The sequence below is a fragment of the Lagenorhynchus albirostris genome, chromosome 1 (assembly GCF_949774975.1).
Source record: "Lagenorhynchus albirostris chromosome 1, mLagAlb1.1, whole genome shotgun sequence".
NCBI classification, from domain to species: domain Eukaryota; kingdom Metazoa; phylum Chordata; class Mammalia; order Artiodactyla; family Delphinidae; genus Lagenorhynchus; species Lagenorhynchus albirostris.
Genome location: NC_083095.1, coordinates 41,929,900 through 41,947,790, shown reverse-complemented (window position 1 = coordinate 41,947,790; position 17,891 = coordinate 41,929,900). Strand labels below are relative to the sequence as shown.

Below are 17,891 nucleotides of genomic sequence, written 5' to 3'. Positions count from 1 at the left end.
TTTTAGAAATAGAAAATCCAGTAAGAGGAGATAATTAGAGAAATGTTTTAAAATAATTTGCTGTAGGGAGCAGAGGGGTGCCCCAGGGTTAGAGAACAGAAACACCGCAAATGTTGCAGAGTTTCGACCTGATGTTGCTCATGTCACACAGAACATTAGAAAAAGCAGAGCTCTTGTCCTAACAGAACACGTAATGCTTTCAAACTTACTTCTATTTTAATTGTGAAAATAGTGCATGTTCTTAGTAAAATGACAGTTTGAATCATACAGAAGTTTATAAGTAAAAGACTTTTCCTACTGCTACCCAGGGGGTAGCCATTGTTAAATTTTATTATATCTATTTCCAGAAATGTTTGTCTGTAGTGTACATATTTTTTCTATAGATGGAAAATAATATTTTAAAGCATTTTTTCCCTTCATAATATACTTGGTCATTTTTAATATCATTACACAACTCTACTTCATTCTTTGCTACTGCTACAAAGTAGTTTATTCAACCATTCCCCTTTCCATATACTTGTTAACTTTATTATATGCTAATTCAAACAGCACTGCAGTGAAACAAATCTTTGTAATATGTAACTGTGCAAGTGTAATCATGGGCTAAATTCCTGAAAGTAGACTGATAAAGGCTGTGTGTGTTTTAAATGTGAACAATTACTGACAAAATTTACCTCCAAACTGCTCCAATTTTTTCAGTCCTAGTAACAAGGACTTAGAATAGCCATAGCTGGAGATCCTTAAAGAGTATCATTATCATCCTAGCTAACATTTATTGAGCACTTCTGTGTGTACTGTTCCCAGATCTTTATTTACTTGTATTAACTTATTAAATCCTCACAATGACCCTATGAGGTAGGCACCCCTTTTACAGAAAAGGAAACTAAAACTGAGTCATATGCAGAGGTTACTTACCTTGCCTGCCTAGAAGTCACTTAAGGTAGCGAGTGGCTGAGGATTCAAATGCCTGTCTGTTGATGGTGGTAGAAGAAGTGGAATACGGTCAGCTTGGATTGAAAGAGAGAGGATAGTGAAGCGAGAGACAGAAGTCTGGGATATAGCTGTGAATGCTTACTTCAGAAAGAGTGCAGACAAATGAATAATGCAAAATTTATTCTTATGGGCAGACTGATGCTGAGAAAAACAAATGTACTGTCGAACATTTAAAGAGAATGGGGGAGGATCTCTTGGATTTTTTTTTTAGTAGCCACTGACCAGAGATATGGAGTGAATAATGTGTCAGTCGGAAATGAAGTGAGGTTAGAAATAGACTATGTATTTCTTTACGTTCTAATTGAGTTGGTTGATTAGAGCCTGATTTAAAAAGACAAAAAAAAAAAATCAATGTTCTTGAAGGTCCCTTGCACTGTACAAGTTCCCTTTACTAGCAAAGAGTTTTTTTGTTTTGTTGTTTTTTTCAGAGTTTGAGATTGTAGGAGCAAAGTGGAAAACCAAGAAAAGAGGTTAAAGCTGTAGTCAGTGCAGGTTGAAAGCAAAGGTAGTGTCAAAGTGCCCATCCAGCAGGAAATTTTGTCCATGAATACTCTCTTATTGATGACTATCAAGCTACTAAGAAAACAGGATGAGTTGGATTAGACAAATAATAAAATAATTAACGTTGAGGAGTTTTTTTCCCCCTCTAATTACCTTGTCAAGGAATTAGCTGTTGAAAGTTAAGGGTTTTGTAACTTAGTCACTGAACAACATAATTTTTTTTTTAAATTACTGATTTTAAAAATTGGGCCCTCAAACTAAATATAGTAACAAACTGTGTTTTCCATGGCATCTCACTATTAGAGGCATGTAGACTCTTAGAGCTTGTAGGGACTTTAGAAATGGTCTAGTCTCACCTCTTATTTTGAGCAGAAGAAAAACAAGGCCCAAAGATATTCAAGCTTAGCAAGAGATGCTGATTGAATAAACCAACAAGTAAGTTCTGGAACCTCATCTTTGCATGGCCTATCTGGTCATTTTTCCATCATACCATCTCTCTGAATATAAGTGATGTTTGCACATATTCTCAAAAACCGGTTATCAGTGGAGAATTTAATAACATAAAATGTTTATATCAATTCAATTCTAATTAATCTAATAGATCCTCTAAAGATAGGCATATATCTTAAATGCTTATTGCATTTCAAGAAGAAACAAAACTAGATATTAATATGAATTATCCATTCTGTAGGTAGAACGAAAAGAGCATTTAATGTGATTGCTAGAACTTGTGTTCCCATAGGACAACCTCCTCTAGGTGTCTTTAAGGGTTACCTACAATCTGTTTTAAAAGAGAGGGGAAAAGCAACTTTTTAAAAGAACAGAATGAAGGCAGTATTCTTGCTTATCAGAGAAAAATTCTTATGGAATCACTGAAATAGGTAGCCAAAAGTAGGGTTAGAGGTGTACGGTTTAGTGAGGGTTTTGTTTACAATTTCAGTGTCCACAGCTGGTCAGTGCTATGGGCTCATCTTCAGGGGCTCTTGAGAAATCCCCATGAAGACAGCCGATAACATGAGGTGTGTAACAGAACGGGAGAGCAGGTTAGGGAAAAGCTTCTTAAGTGCTGTCTGCATGCACACATTACAACGATAGATGAGGTGTTGATAGAGGGGCAGAAGAGTTCCCACAGAAAGTCTAGAGAGAGGGTTCAGAGGTAGCCCGGGTAAGACATCAGGCCTTAGAATAATATTCAGAAATGTTGAATGTAGCAAAAGTAGCACTAAGGGTTTAGGGAGAGGTGAACTCATTTTTGGCCGCTAACCATGTTTGAGTCTCTTATAGTGAAGTGGTGAAGAGTGAAAAGCCAGCTTTGCACTCAATGTGTATTGCTTGTGGTTAACCTGAGGTCTAATCTTAGGAAAGAGGTTGCCATGATTCTTTCCCACTGCCTCTGAATTTCCAGCAGGATGACCTTTAGCAACACATCTGTCCTCCCTTTACTTCTGTTTCCTCTTCGGTAAAATGAGTATAATGACAGCATCTACCTCACAGGGTAAATTAAATGAAGAGCGCAGTGAGTAGAACAGCGTTTGATGCATGGTAAGCTCTGTATGTGCTGGATATTACAGTTGCTTCTATTACAACTACAGTAGTACAGTTTATACAAGCTTGTGTATTTTTCCACTTGTTTCTCTAGAACAAGTAAATAGAACCAAGACAGATGACTCAAAGAATAATACGTGTTTGAGGTTAGTAATACAGAGGACCCACCCTTCCAGGAATATTATACATGTTACCCTTCCATCAGTGATCTCTTTCATGGACTTTTTAGGAGAAAGTTTCCCCCTTGGCAAGTCTCTGTGTCCAGTGCTCTTTCGGGGACCTCGGAGAACAATTGCGTTCCTTCTGGCCTGTGTCTGTGTATCACTGCAGACTCCAGAAGCCACACAAAGGAGGGGAGGATTTGGTTCACCGGGATGAGCTTCTCTTGGCTACTGTAGCACACATCTGTATAGAAGGACCAGGGAAATGCACTGCTAAAATGAAGAACTCTGAGGATTACCTCCCGCCCTCAGGGATGTAGTGATAACACTTAGTATTTTTACGAGAAGCTTTCACGTATGTTAGCTCATTTGATTTTCTCAGCACTGGGGGCATGTAAAATAAAAATGAAGCTTTCTTCCCCTTATTTTGACTGCAGTATCTAGATCTACTCTTAATCTGTTTACATTATTTTAAAAGCATTTTCAGAGTGTAGAGATTTCTCTCTGTATACTAATCTTAAGCTTCTAAAATGATCTCTTTTCAGTAACCAGGACTTAATAGCTTACAGCAGGCTCTCATGGGACCCAGACATGGGATGTGATTTTGTTGTAATTTTGGAAATTTGCCCTAGATTGAGGGACTAGAAAGATCTGGCACCTTCTATTTCATTTTATAGGTTCAAATACCATTGAATATCACTGTGGGTTTTGGCTTGCTGAAAACATTGGTAACAATGGGGTTTTGCAAACTTTAATACTCCATTTTAATAGGAGAGATGTGTTCAGCATTTACGCTACCATTGTAGCTATTTTATTAACATGTTAAATAATAATCAGGGGCTGTTCTAAAAACTCATCAGATTTCCTAAGCTTTTTAAAGCCATGGAAGTGTAATCCAGTCCAACTTCAAAGCTGTTGCTCTAGCCTTTGTCCCCATGATCTGGGATGTTCAGTCTCCAGATGAAATTCATGCAACTCCCTGAGTTCAGATATCAGTTACTGCCAGCTTTCAAGGCACTGTAAGCAACAGTTACTTTGCCCCCTTTTCCTGGCTACTTAAAGAATAGTTTTGAAATTGTTTCTTTTATCTCACTAGAGTAGACCTGCCTAGAAAGATTTGTTTAGAGAAAGTTTGTTTCTCTTCTTTTAGGTAAAGTGTAGGACTGAAATTAATAGCCCTACCTTGAAGCCAGTATCCCAAGGATGGGGGTCCTGACACAGTAAATAGGTAGTAACTACCTCATTGTCCAGTAGCAGCTCTGTGTACCTGGCCCAGCTCTTCTCCAAGGGGACAGGAGATGCCGATTATACTAAGGTGTTCTCTGAATGTGAAGCTAGAGAAGAGCTGAAATTTTCCCCTTCAAGTTTGGTCACACATATGACTTGGAGCCACACAGGTTTGCAAACATGCATGGCAATCTCCCACCACAATGCCATCTTCAAGTGGACTCAATGCTCCAATGGAGCAGAGGCCACAGCCACCTGATTTGAGGGGGAGGTGTGAGCTCAGGCTGGCACGGAGCGCCCATCCACAGAAGCCCTGGGGGCTCTGGTGCTGGCTTCAAGTCACCCTGGTTTGTAAGATGCAGGATTGACTGGAGCGGTTTAGGAATGGGTCCCTGAATTCCTTGGGTTTCAGTTCTCTTCAGTTCAGGTATGTTACATTTTCTCAAACTCACAAGCTGTCATGGCATGAGGGCTGGACTTGGGACTAATGTATGTTCTTTCTGTTACCTTCCATCCAATGTCGGGCTTTATGTTACCTCCTCATCTGAAGCAGTATTATCTACTTTTGGTCACATCAAATGAGACCTTTCTTCAAAATTTTTACTGTCTGCTGGAGTCTGAACAAACTAATGGAAAAAAGTCCAGTTGACAATTGGCCAAGTCCAGTGGTCATTTTTAAATTTATTTATTTATTTATTTTTGGCTGCATTGGGTCTTCGTTGGTGTGCACGGGCTTTCTCTAGTTGTGGCGAGCGGGGGCAACTCTTCGTTGTGGTGCACAGGCTTCTCATTGCGGTGGCTTCTCTTGTTGCGGAGCACAGGCTCTAGGCGCGCGGGCTTCAGTAGTTATAGCACGCTGGCTCAGTAGTTGTGGCTCGCGGGCTCTAGAGTGCAGGCTCAGTAGTTGTGGCACACGGGCTTAGTTGCTCTGCGGCATGTGGGATCTTCCCGGACCAGGGCTCGAACCCGTGTCCCCTGCATTGGTGGGCGGATTCTTAACCACTGCGCTGCCAGGGAATCCCCCTGTGGTCATGGTTAAAGGCAGCTTTTCCTCTTTTGTGGACTTCATCCAGACGTGTAGTGCAGCAATACCGTCCTCAGTGCGACACAGTACCTAGAGATCCTTTGTCCTTGCAACAAACACAGAGCCCTTCCCAATGTTATTGCGCCCCTGAAGGAAAACAGCATCATACCATGTGTGGCTAAGTTCCCATGTCAACTCCCCTTGAACGCTGGTTCAGAAAATGTCCCCTTTGTCACACCTAATTCTGACTTCAGCACTCTCTGGAAATTGGATCAGGAAGACCACCCTGATCAAGGGGACAGTCCGATGATTTAAAGCTAACATTAAAAGACAAATATCTTGTATCTCAGTGTCTTCTAATGGTTTGTGTGGGCCATTGTCTAGAGGCTCTGGAAGTCAGATGTGCTTGTGGCTGTTGTGTATATACATCTGGTGGTATATCACTTTTTTTTTTCTTTCTCTTTAGGACCAGGAAGAAAACAAGGGAGCAACAAGTTGGCCTGAATTCTACATTGATCAGCTCAATTCCATGGCTGCTGTAGGTATCCTTTCTGTTCTTCAACTCACAGTTTAAAATGCAAGTTTAGTACAAAGCGCACAGTTGCACAATAAGTATTCACTTGAGTAAGAACCACCAAATGTCATTATCTTTCCAAACTCTATTCCAAACGCTCAGTGTTGGGGAGAAAGGGGAGGCAGGAGTGGTATTTGGCAAAATGATTTTTTTCCAGTATGTTTTAAATAAAATCAGCACATACTAAAATATAAGTGAGTTTAATGTTATTAGAGGAAATGTAATCATAAATCTGGCCTCTGTTCAACTTTAACTTGCAATTGTTCCTACCAATCATTTGGAACTTTGATAGGGCAGCACCATTCTAAAAGTTAATACTATTTAAGAATAGTACAATGAAACTATCCCTTCACTGTTCTCATCCTTTTTTTTTTTTTTAAACGGAGGACTTAGTTCCTGGGTTCTTGATCTTAGAGGGTACGAAGGTACTCTTTTACTCGTACAAATAAGAAAAAATTTCATGGAATACGTGGTTTAGTGGAAAGGCATAATAATGATAATGCTGAGATATCCTTGGGAAATCTTCAGTATGTGGATTTTTGGTTCAGTAATTGATGAAAATGCATTCTCAGTGTCTAAAATAATGCATTCTGATCACATAGATGTCTCTGTGATGTCAGAGTTTTGAGCTGTTTAGGGGCGTCTGTCGATCCAGCAAAAATACACAGCAGAAAACATGTCATCAACATTCGAGCCTTAATGGCCTAAATCTTGTTCACATTGATAAAACTTGGAGGCTGCTCACAGGAGAGCAGTCTTTGCCTCCGTGGACACACGATTTTAAGAGTTAATCTGTTAGGCTCAACTTTGAGTTTATTATATTCAAGCAGATGATAGCTTCCATAATACTTTCTCTACCTCTCCTTTTCCTGCCATCCACAGAGCCCTTGTGGAGAATTCATTTCTTATCACTTAGAACAAACATTCTAGATTGTCTAATATTTTGCTGCTGCTGCAACAGTTAAAAACTGACTACTGTATGTGAATCATTCACACTTTTGCTAAATTTTCAGAGGCCTTGACTTTTAGCAACTTCCTCTTTTCTAGCTTTTTCTTTGAAGATGCTGCTTCTGCTGTCACATGATGAATAATAAGCACCATGGTAAACAGGGCTGTATAAATTACAGAAGAAACTGCATAAGCTTTTGCCCCAAGGGTTTCTCTAAAAGCACAGCAGAAAAGAACAGAAAATAACCACCAAGTCCTTATAACAGGCATTCTACACAACAGCAAAGATGAGAAAAGAGTGATCTCAGCATTTGTATGAATATGTTATCAGAACATGAGTCTTGTGATAACCATCAGGGATTTTTCTACATCCGCCGAAGCAATTATAATATAGAGTCATTTACAATTCCTGCACATAAAGGTTATTTTCTGAATTTTTTAAAAAAATTTATTTATTTTTGGCTGTGTTGGGTCTTCATTGCTGTGCGCCGGCTTTCTCTAGTTGTGGTGAGCGGGGGCTACTCTTCGTTGTGGTGCGCGGGCTTCTCATTGCGGTGGCTTCTCTTGTTGCAGAGCGTGGGCTCTAGGCATGCGGGCTTCAGCAGTTGTGGAGTGCGGGCTTCAGTAGTTGTGGCTCGCGGGCTCTAGAGCGCAGGCTCAATAGTTGTGGTGCACAGGCTTAGTTACTCCGCGGCACGTGGGATCTTCCCAGACCAGGGATCAAACCCATGTCCCCTGCATTGGCAGGCGGATTCTTAACCTCTGCGCCACCGGGGAAGTCCCTATTTTCTGAATTCTTGTTCTTGGCTGTTAGGGTAAAAACAAGCGGTCAGGCAGGCTGTCTCTCTTTCTAATTAAGTCAGCCTTATTTGATGTCTAACAAGGGAAGTTGCTCCTTTGTTAATGAATTCACTTCTATCAATGGAGAAGTACTAAATAAAATGGATTTTTCCTTTCTTCAAATTTTGGGACAGTTAGGTTAATTTGTCCTTTAGTGACTTACTCCATGCCTTTTCTGGATTCAGCCTGACTCGTTTCCTGCCCTAGAGGGTGTGTGATGTGCTGGTATGTGACACTTCTTCAAGAGCCTCCCTTCTCCTTCATCTAGCTCCTTGGACAACCTTTTGCTACATTCATGAGTCATCTACATTTTAATTATATTTGCTTCCTAATCAAAAGCCCTCTCTAAGAGTATCATTTCCAGGCTCTTAAATTGTCACTTTGCTCTTCTTTATGGGTTAAACACCTCACAAAGCTTTCTAATGCTTGAAGGACAGAGCCAGCATCGTTCCAGGGTTAAGGGTAGAAGCCATTACAACAGGTGATGAAATAATGAGGCCTCACCACTCTTGCATCTGTAAAGGAGCAAGGAGGCCTGATGAGACCAGAAACTCTACGCTGAGTTTTCTGGTTTTTTCACCCTCTCTGTGGCCACCACATCCTCCCATAGTTCTAGCCAATCTCTCTGGAGAATTCCTGGCAGCACACAGCAGAAATCCTAAGACATTATCCCTGGGGACTGGAAAGGCACATGACTCCTCCAGATCCTTTCCTGGCCTGGCAGCTAAGCTCTTTGGCTGTCTGCTTTGGGAATTGTCGAAGGGGGGGTTATCCACATTTTCATCATCCACTGTCTTCAGCATCAGTAGCGGCTACTGCTGTTGAGTGTGCCTCATGTAGCAGGCACTTTACATGCTGTTTTAAATCCTTACAAGCACCCTATCCTCTAAGTGCTATTTATAGATAAGGAGTCTGAGACTCAGAGAAAGGTTACCTTGCCCAAGGTCATCTCATTTGGAAGTGGTAGAGCTGGAATTTAAACCTATCAGTCTAAACTCAGAGACTCCTTTCCAGTTTGCGTCTCACTAACTCAGTTTTTTAAATCCTTTGGCACGTGAAAGAGGCCTGGTAATCCCACCCCACCCACATCCACCCACACCCCCACCCCCCGCCTCCACCCCCAGCTTTTCTGAGGTGGGACAAGCATCTGGAGAGTCTGATAAGCAGTCCAGGTTGAGAACCACAGCGCTTACTGGTCTGTGAAGCCCTTTGTGGAACAAGTTCAGTTACTTTACGGAAGCTTCATAACAAGAATGCTTTGTTCTTTAAAGGACCCCTGAGTGGTCTGCTGGCTTTTAACGAGTGAAAAACAATATAATAAAAGAGTGCGTGTTCCAGAGGGACCTGGGCTTTCTTGGTGTGTGGCTTCTGCATGCAGTCTCAGGGAGCAAGGATGTGAGGTGAAGTTCAGTGTGCTTAGCGGGTTGGCTTATTGATTTCACACCAATGAGATATTTCAAACAGGAGCTTACTTAGTTCCAGACTCCATACCAGGAATGATTTCTGTGCCTGGTTTGCGCATCTCTCTCGGCCCTGCATGTTCCAGTGTAAACCTTAGCAGCTTTGACTGGAAGATCCTCTGCTAGGATGCACTTCGTCCTTTGCCCACTCCTCATGTGAACAGGGATTTAGTAAGTGCATAGAGCACCCAAGGAGGCCGCCACAAGCCAGTCCAGTGTATGGCAAGGTGCATACTGGATGTCTGGCCTAGCAGCCGTCTTCAGAAATGTAGGCAGATCCCCTTTTCTGTCGAAAAGCTGCAAATTTAGACTTCTCCATAAATGTGAAGCTTGAAAACTTGAGACTCCACATAAATTATTCTATTTCGAAAAGTCACATTAGAATGTCAGGTTCATCTCCGTAACCTCGACTTTCTCAATACAATAAACAATCTTAGATTCAATTCTCATTGTACTACACACAGAGAAGAGTATACTGTCTTCTGTTTTGAGAGGAAAGTAGTAGTCCTTATATAGGGGAAGGAAATTCCAATTTAAATTTCTTGACTTTTCATAATTCTCCTAACTCTGCTAGGAAGAATCTTAATGTAGTCTGCCTTTATTTGGAGGTTACACCCTCTCCAAGATTGTTAAAAGGATAAATATATGCATCTTTATTTAGTATTAATGAACCACAATAAGAAACGTGTGTAGTTTTAATTTGGCAGGTTTGGGTGACTAAGCTTAGGAACAAGAAGTGATGTTCATAAAAGTCTTGATTCTGGGCTGCAGATTCAAAGTGATTGCTTAAGAGTCTGAACAAGTTCAGCTGTGCCACAGGAGATTAAATGTACTTGGCTGGATTTGTGCTCAATTTTCCAGGATATGGGTCTCACGGAGCTGTGAAGGAATTCATTGGCTATTTCTGCATGCAGCCTCTTCCCCTACCATCCTCTGGTGACAGCTGTCCGGGCGCATCACCAGCAAGAGGGCAGCTTTAGCAGAAACAATTCAAGTTTACAAAACAAGACTTTACTGATTTTTATTCCACTTGCCATAAATGATACTGATATATGTTTGCTTTGGGCTTCACCATCCTAAGTGTGAAGTCAAATTTAGGTTTTAGTTAACATTTAGTTACTTAATGCTTGTACTGTTAACTTGAAAAAAATTAAGTAAAGTCACCCCTTGATGATGTGTGGACCTGAAAGAAAGGGAGAGACTGGACCATTGAGACACGTGGATAAGAGCCAGATGTTTTTTTCTGTACCCCAGTCTGTCTCCCAACCATGCATTTTGTCAGAATGGGTAACAAGTAAAAAGACTGAGACTGGACAAGCACATGTTAAGAGTAGGAGGCAGGCAAGGGACCTGTGGTTCCGTGGGGTAGAAGCACCTGGGGCCATAAGACTGGGCGATACTTTGAGTACATTTAGGTGATCATGGCATAAAAGGAATGGAAAAGACTTTTTAACAAGTCTATGAACCTTAATCATTTCTAAAACTTAAGCATTTACTCCAAAGGAATTGTCTATCTTTGTATCAGGTCCAATTTAATCGTTCCTCTTAAAAAATAATTGGATGTAACAAAAAATGTAAAAAATTACACTTTTTTTTTTAAGATTACACTTTTTGACTGAGAAATGGAAGAGGTAGCATGGAAAGATTGCTGCCTGCCTCTCTTTGATAGTGTGATAATGTTAACTTTAATTGTCAGATTGTTATATTTAACTATAGGTCTAATCTTCCCTTTTCTATCAAATAAATAGTAATATCTTCATCAGAATGTAGTTATAGAATAGTTACACAAGTGTTTGGACAACTTAATCTCTACTAAGATTTCTCAACATTTTCTTAAAACTTTATTTAAATTCAAAAGAAGTGACTTGTAGTACAGAGAATGAATTTGTGGAATTCTTGGTGCTTTTGGTCTACATTTTGGCTTGTAGTAAATCTTGGTCATATTATTATTGATTATTTGTATTAAAAGTGATAGCATGTAATCTGTGGGCTTGTCTTACTTGTACTATAATTAAAACAAAAATTGAAGAAGTAACTTTAGTTTTCTTTGCATAGAGAAAATCTCTGCTGGCTTTAGAGAAAGAAGAGGAAGAAGAGAGAAGTAAAACTATAGAGAGTTTGAAGACAGCACTAAGGACGAAACCAATGAGGTAAATTTTATACTGGGTAGCATGTACTACTTGTCTCTTTTCTTTTTCTGCTTTTCTGCTTTCTTCTCCCCTTGTTTTTTCCCTTCCTTTCTTCTTTATTTTTCTGCAATAGCCAAACTCTTGAGGAAGTCTTAAATTAAAAACATGTAATTGAACCGTGGATGAAATACTTTAATCATTGAACATTCAATAAATTGTTTTTCTTCGGTTAAAAGATATGCAGACATCCATGAAGGTGGCTAAAATACAAAAAGGCCGAAACTAATAAGTGTTGGTGCAGATGTGGAGAGATTGTAACCCTCATTCATTGCTGGGGGGAATGTAAAATGGTGCAACCATTTTGGAAAATAGTTGGACATTTCCTCAGAATATTAAACATAGTGTTGCCATATGAGCCAACAATTCTACTTCTCGATATATAGCCCAAGGGAAATGAAAACATGTCCCTAAAACCTTGTGTGCAAATATTAGCATTATTTATAATAGCCAGAAATTGGAAACACCTAAATTCTATCAACTGATCAATTGATAAATAAAATGTGACATATCCATAAAACAGAATATTTTTCAACCCTAAAACGGAATGGAGGACTGATACATGCTACAACATGGATGAGCCTTGAAAATATTTAGGCAAAGCGAAAGAAGCCAGACACAAAGGACCATGTATTGTATGATTCCATTTATATGAAATATCCAGGAAAGGCCAGTCCATAGAGACAGAAAGATAAGTGGTTGCCTGGGGTTAGGGAGAGAGGAAAATGGTCTTTTGGGGATTATTAAAGTGTTCTAAAATCAGATAGTGACCATGGTTGCACAACTCTGAATATATTAAAAATCACTGAATTACACATTTGAAAGTATGAATTTTATGGCATGTGAGTTATATCTCAATAAAACGGTTGTAAAAGAAATGGATGAGCAATCAGCTTCTACTGTGTGCCTCCCACACGTTCATTTTCCATTAATCCTCTAAGCTTTGGTGGGATATGGGGGTGCTTACAGGTGCATTTCATCAACACTAGTGCTATGAATGAAGCTTGGCTAGGTCTGGGTGATGTGGTTGGATGAAATAGCTGAGAAATAAAATTCCCTATATTTGACTATAAAATGCTAGGAAAAAATGTACTGATTCCTCAAAAATCATATACAGTAGTATATCAAAAGTTTTCTAGTCTATCCTAACAAGATCAGTGTTTCCCTCTCTATGTGTGTTCTGCATTCTCAGATGTTAATGGTTATCCAAGGCTAAATAAGTTTGGAAATTTCTGGAGTAGTTACATCAACAGGTTATGTTACTTTTGAACTTTTCAGAGGCTTAACCTACAGATGTGTATTGTGAATTATTCTAATTGATTGACTTTACAGTTAAATAAGTGCTATAAATATCCAAAAATTAATGTACAGTAATAAAGTATTGCTTTTATTTGTTTTATATATTGGGATTCCGTATAGCATGCCATACAAAAGAAGGTTTTTGCTATAAAACTAAGGAGATAGATTATCATTTGTTTGGCAAGTAAATATCCTGGAGTTTAAGAATGGTCTTTGACTTTTCATTGGTATGGGGCGTGCCTGGGTCAGTGGTCAACACTTAAACATGCATGAGGACTGGATGCTATCATAACACAGGATCAGCAGATGACTTTAACCTAAGGTGAATATTCTGAATGTCTTCTTGTTCCTGGTTTTCTGTGGTTATAAGATCTGTTCATTGGTTATTCATATCGGTTAAGATCTTTTTAACTCAATTGGAGATTTTTTTCACACTTCTGGTTAGACCTGACCATTGAGTCTGGGCCAAGGAGGAGGCCTCCAATTAAGAAGATTTCATGTAAGCCTTTGGGTACTTTAGGAACTACATCTTCTTACTTTCTCCTGCCCACCAGCCCCCTAAACTTTTCTGTTAAGGGCTATTAAAATAGTCCAGAAAGACTTAAGTCTGATACATTTTAACCTTCTCCTCGTGACAGGTTTGTAACCCGATTCATTGACTTGGACGGCCTGTCATGTATTCTCAACTTTCTAAAGACCATGGACTACGAGACCTCAGAGTCTCGAATACATACCTCTCTCATTGGATGTATAAAGGCGCTAATGAACAACTCTCAAGGTCGGGCTCATGTCCTGGCTCATTCTGAGAGTATTAATGTAATTGCTCAGAGTCTGAGCACAGAGAACATTAAGACGAAGGTGGCTGTGCTGGAAATCTTGGGCGCTGTGTGCCTGGTTCCCGGGGGCCACAAGAAGGTTCTGCAGGCCATGCTGCACTACCAGAAGTACGCCAGCGAGAGAACCCGCTTTCAGGTAGGTGCTTCCTTGCCACTTCTTCATTCCTGCCTTAAGACCAGTGCCTTTCCTGGCCCCGAAGGGGGAATGTTAACTTGAGATTTTCCCCTGTGGTGAGCATTCACGATGGGACTTCAAGCATTTCCTTCTTCTTAGGTAGAGAGTAGAATGTTCTTTCTGTAGTTGATCAATCTGAGGTTGTGGATTTACAGTAGTCCCCCTCTTAACTGCAGTTTTGCTTTCCACAGTGCTAATTACCTGAGGTCAACTGCGGTTAAAAAATATTAAATGGAAAATTCCAGAAATAAATTCCAGAAATAAGCTTTAAATTGTGCAGCTGTTCTGAGTAACATGATGAAATCTTGTGCCATCCTGCTCAGTACTTCCCAGGATGTGAATCATCCCTTTCTCTAGATACCCACACTGTATACAACACCCAGCCATTAATGTAGGAAAAACATAGTCTATATAGGAATATATATAGGGTTCAGTACTATCCATGGTTTCAGGCATCCACTGGGGATGTTGGAACATATCCCCTCTGAATAAGGGGAGACTACTGTACTGAACCTAAAAATGTAGCCCTGCTTCCTACACATTATATAAAACACTTTTTGATCCACTAAATGGGTGTTCCCTGAAAATTTTATGTGTTGCCAGTCTTGATGTAGTATCAATATAAACAGTGAGATTACGTCACCACATTGTTTATACTCAAATATAAAAAGTAAGCAGAGTTAATGAAGCACAGTCTTTTGTACTTTGTATACATGTATATATAAACATATATGATGTAAGAATTTTGAAAGTAGAGTTTTTAGGACTAATCTTAAGGAAAAAAAGGTAGCTTTCTGTGGATCAATGTAATTCTGACTAAACACAAGCTTTTAAAAATTAACTTCAGAGTATTAAAAAATTAATAAAATGAGTGTACGGTTAGTAACTATTCGGTCCTTTGTGTTTACATTTGTATCCTTGGTAGACGTTAATTAATGACTTGGATAAAAGCACGGGGCGGTATCGAGATGAAGTGAGTCTCAAGACTGCCATCATGTCCTTCATCAATGCAGTGCTAAGTCAAGGCGCAGGAGTGGTAAGAGCCTCTGTACCACAATTTAAAACGTATATTATTAAAGAATAATTTTTAAAAAAAGATGACCAACTGTGTAGTCTAAAGAGCTTAAAAATGTATTCCATCACCCTTTTACTTTCAGGAAAGTTTGGACTTTAGACTTCATCTTCGCTATGAATTTCTGATGTTGGGAATTCAACCTGTAATAGATAAATTAAGGGAACATGAAAATTCAACATTAGATAGGTAAGTCACACTATTATGAGATAGTTCATGTGTTTTCCTTGTGTATATTGCCAGTCTGTGAACTACTTGTGACCTAAGGAACTTGTACCAAAATGTTAGACCAGGTAATGATGTTTTTATAGTAAGACTTTCTCGATGAAAGAAGCAGCACTTGTGTAGAGAACTTAGTGTAGGTTTTGGCATTAGGCTTGAATCCATATCCCAGTCTTGCCGCTTACCTGCTGTGTGTTCTGGTCAAGTTACTCAATTTTTCTGAACCTCACTGGGTTTTTTGTTTTTTTGTTTTTTGCGGTATGCGGGCCTCTCACTGTTGTGGCCTCTCCCGTTGCGGAGCACAGGCTCCGGACGTGCAGGCTCAGCGGCCATGGCTCACGGGCCTAGCCACTCTGCAGCATGTGGGATCTTCCCAGACCAAGGCACAACCTGTGTCCCCTGCATCGGCAGGCGGACTCTCAACCACTGCGCCACCAGGGAAGCCCCCTTACTGTTTTTATATGTAAAGAAATAGTGATGATGATGATAACACTATTCTGCAGAGCTGTTATGAAAGCTGACTATAACACATGTGGAATCACATGGCACCTTTGATAGACATTCTATGAATGTTAATTTCCACTTTCCTGTTCATTTGCTCTTGTCTGCAGTCATTTTACGATTTCTAACATATCCTACCAGCTTTCAGATCTTTCCTTCTACCACGCTTCTCCCTCATTCACACACTCCACCATGCTTTTTTCCTTGATAGTCTATGAACATGTCAAAATACACTTGCCTCAGGGCCTTTGCACCTGCTATTTCCTCAGCATTAAAAGATCTTCCCACAGATGTCCAAATCGCTTTTTCCCTTTTTCCCATGCAGAGACCTTTTCCAGCCACTGTGTTCATATTCTTCACCTCACCTCACCTCCCATCATTCTCTACCCCCTTTATGCTGTTGGATTTGTCTTCACAGAACTTATCATTCCCCAGTCAATAATAGGGGCTCAATAAGTATTTGAATGAATAAGTGAAAGGCATGAACATTTCTTTTGTAATCTTTAATTCAGTGGTCTGTCAGGTTAGTTATATGGGCTTGTTTTTCCATAAAGAGATTCCATGAGTAGAATCTGGATTTGGTTGTGTTTGGATCTGATAAACTTTCATGAATTGTCTTCTATGTGCTGCGCATCCTAGGCTTTCAGATTTGTCTCTTGTAGTGATCTCATTTCAGTCAGATGATGTCTTTTTTCCTTAGAACATAGTTAAGAGAAGGCATTCAAATTTTGTTGTCGTACTTCTTTTAGAGATATCTCTGAAATTTTAGGAAAGGCCTTAGTATTTATGTCCTGATTCCTATGTGCCTGTGTTTGTAGGATGTTCAACTTTTAATAGCTTTTCTTTAATTGTCTTTCAGGCATTTAGATTTTTTTGAAATGCTCCGAAATGAAGATGAACTAGAATTTGCCAAAAGATTTGAACTGGTACATGTGCTTACAATTATTCTAATTTGACTCAGCAGCTCACGAATGTCCCTGTTGTAATGTGTGTCATAGAGATGACATGTAACCTAAGAGCAAAGTCAGATTTCTGTTTTGCTATCTAAGTGGCAGGATTAGCTTCTATTTGCCTTGTAATTGCTTACCTTACCTTGCAGGAATTGAAGAACTTGGATGTTTGACTTAGATTTCTTTTTCATATGAAACAGGTTCACATAGACACAAAAAGTGCGACTCAGATGTTTGAGCTGACCAGGAAGAGGCTGACCCACAGTGAAGCCTACCCTCACTTCATGTCCATCCTGCACCACTGCCTCCAAATGCCTTGTGAGTGTGTTTGTGACTTAACGCATGTGTTTGTGAATGTTTGGACATCATCCAAAGGGCTCTGTCTTCTGAACAGTGTGGCTTAGGTTGGGTGCACACCAGGGATTCCAAACCTTAGTTTTGTGACAGCCCAGTGTGTCTCTGCACAGCTTAAGGGGTGTTGTGAAGTTCTCAAAATGAAATGAATTATAACTCGCTTTGATTTTAAAAATAAATACATGCCTTACAACACATTTAGAAGGGGGCAGAAAGTGCCTCTCAATCACATAAATGGTCATCGTGTGTCAGAATTCCAGAAACGTTGGGAAGGGTTGTAAACATCTGTCTGGTTTTGTGGCTCTGGCGGGTGACCACTGTTGAAAAATATTCGTTCAAGTTTTGAAACCAGTTGAAGTATCTCCACTGTTCTTTTCTTTTTTAGACAAGAGAAGTGGCAACACCGTTCAGTACTGGCTACTCCTAGATAGAATTATACAGCAAATAGTTATTCAGAATGACAAAGGTCAGGACCCTGACTCCACGCCCTTGGAAAACTTTAATATTAAAAATGTCGTACGGATGTAAGTTTCTTTTTATTTTGCTACCCTTGAGATAATAGCACCAGTATAAGACATTTGTATTATCCTATTTCAAAATAGCAGCTGGGAGAACTGAAATGTTCTAGAGGTCAGATACGAGTTCCTATATGTATACATGTAATATATATATATGTAACATCTGGGTTTAAAATGGGTTTCAGGCATGCTGAGGACTTTCTCTGCATTAAACAGTTTTTCTACCTAGAGAGCATGCATTTAGCAGTGGGCCTTTTACGCTTTTTGTAATGAATGCTCCTTTAACTATCATACAGGTTGGTTAATGAAAATGAAGTTAAGCAGTGGAAAGAACAAGCAGAAAAAATGAGAAAAGGTAAATGATGAGGTCCTGACAAGAGAAGAGGTCATGTTACTGGTTATTGGACAACTCTCCTTACTGTATATTTTAGAAATTTGCATTAATGCTTCTCATTGACTTTGGTGTATAAACAGCCTTTCCCCTCCCCCATGTTTTCAGGGCATT

General features: G+C 39.7%; 1 protein-coding gene across 4 annotated transcripts in view; it reads left to right on the top strand.

Annotated features, from left to right (window-relative positions):
* Positions 1 to 17,891, top strand: part of DAAM1 (dishevelled associated activator of morphogenesis 1) — a 179,253-nt gene that overhangs the window by 104,172 nt on the left and 57,190 nt on the right. For 3 of the 4 annotated variants that reach the window (XM_060142004.1, XM_060141991.1, XM_060141998.1), the window contains exons 4-12: positions 5,918 to 5,989; positions 11,329 to 11,423; positions 13,397 to 13,730; positions 14,695 to 14,805; positions 14,927 to 15,030; positions 16,424 to 16,490; positions 16,715 to 16,832; positions 17,254 to 17,392; positions 17,683 to 17,741. In XM_060142004.1, the coding sequence (XP_059997987.1) occupies positions 5,918 to 5,989; positions 11,329 to 11,423; positions 13,397 to 13,730; positions 14,695 to 14,805; positions 14,927 to 15,030; positions 16,424 to 16,490; positions 16,715 to 16,832; positions 17,254 to 17,392; positions 17,683 to 17,741 (1,099 nt within the window). Of the gene's footprint in view, positions 1 to 1,868; positions 1,930 to 3,133; positions 3,186 to 5,917; positions 5,990 to 11,328; positions 11,424 to 13,396; positions 13,731 to 14,694; positions 14,806 to 14,926; positions 15,031 to 16,423; positions 16,491 to 16,714; positions 16,833 to 17,253; positions 17,393 to 17,682; positions 17,742 to 17,891 lie in introns of those variants that run through there. The other variant, XM_060142008.1, reaches the window with a different exon arrangement.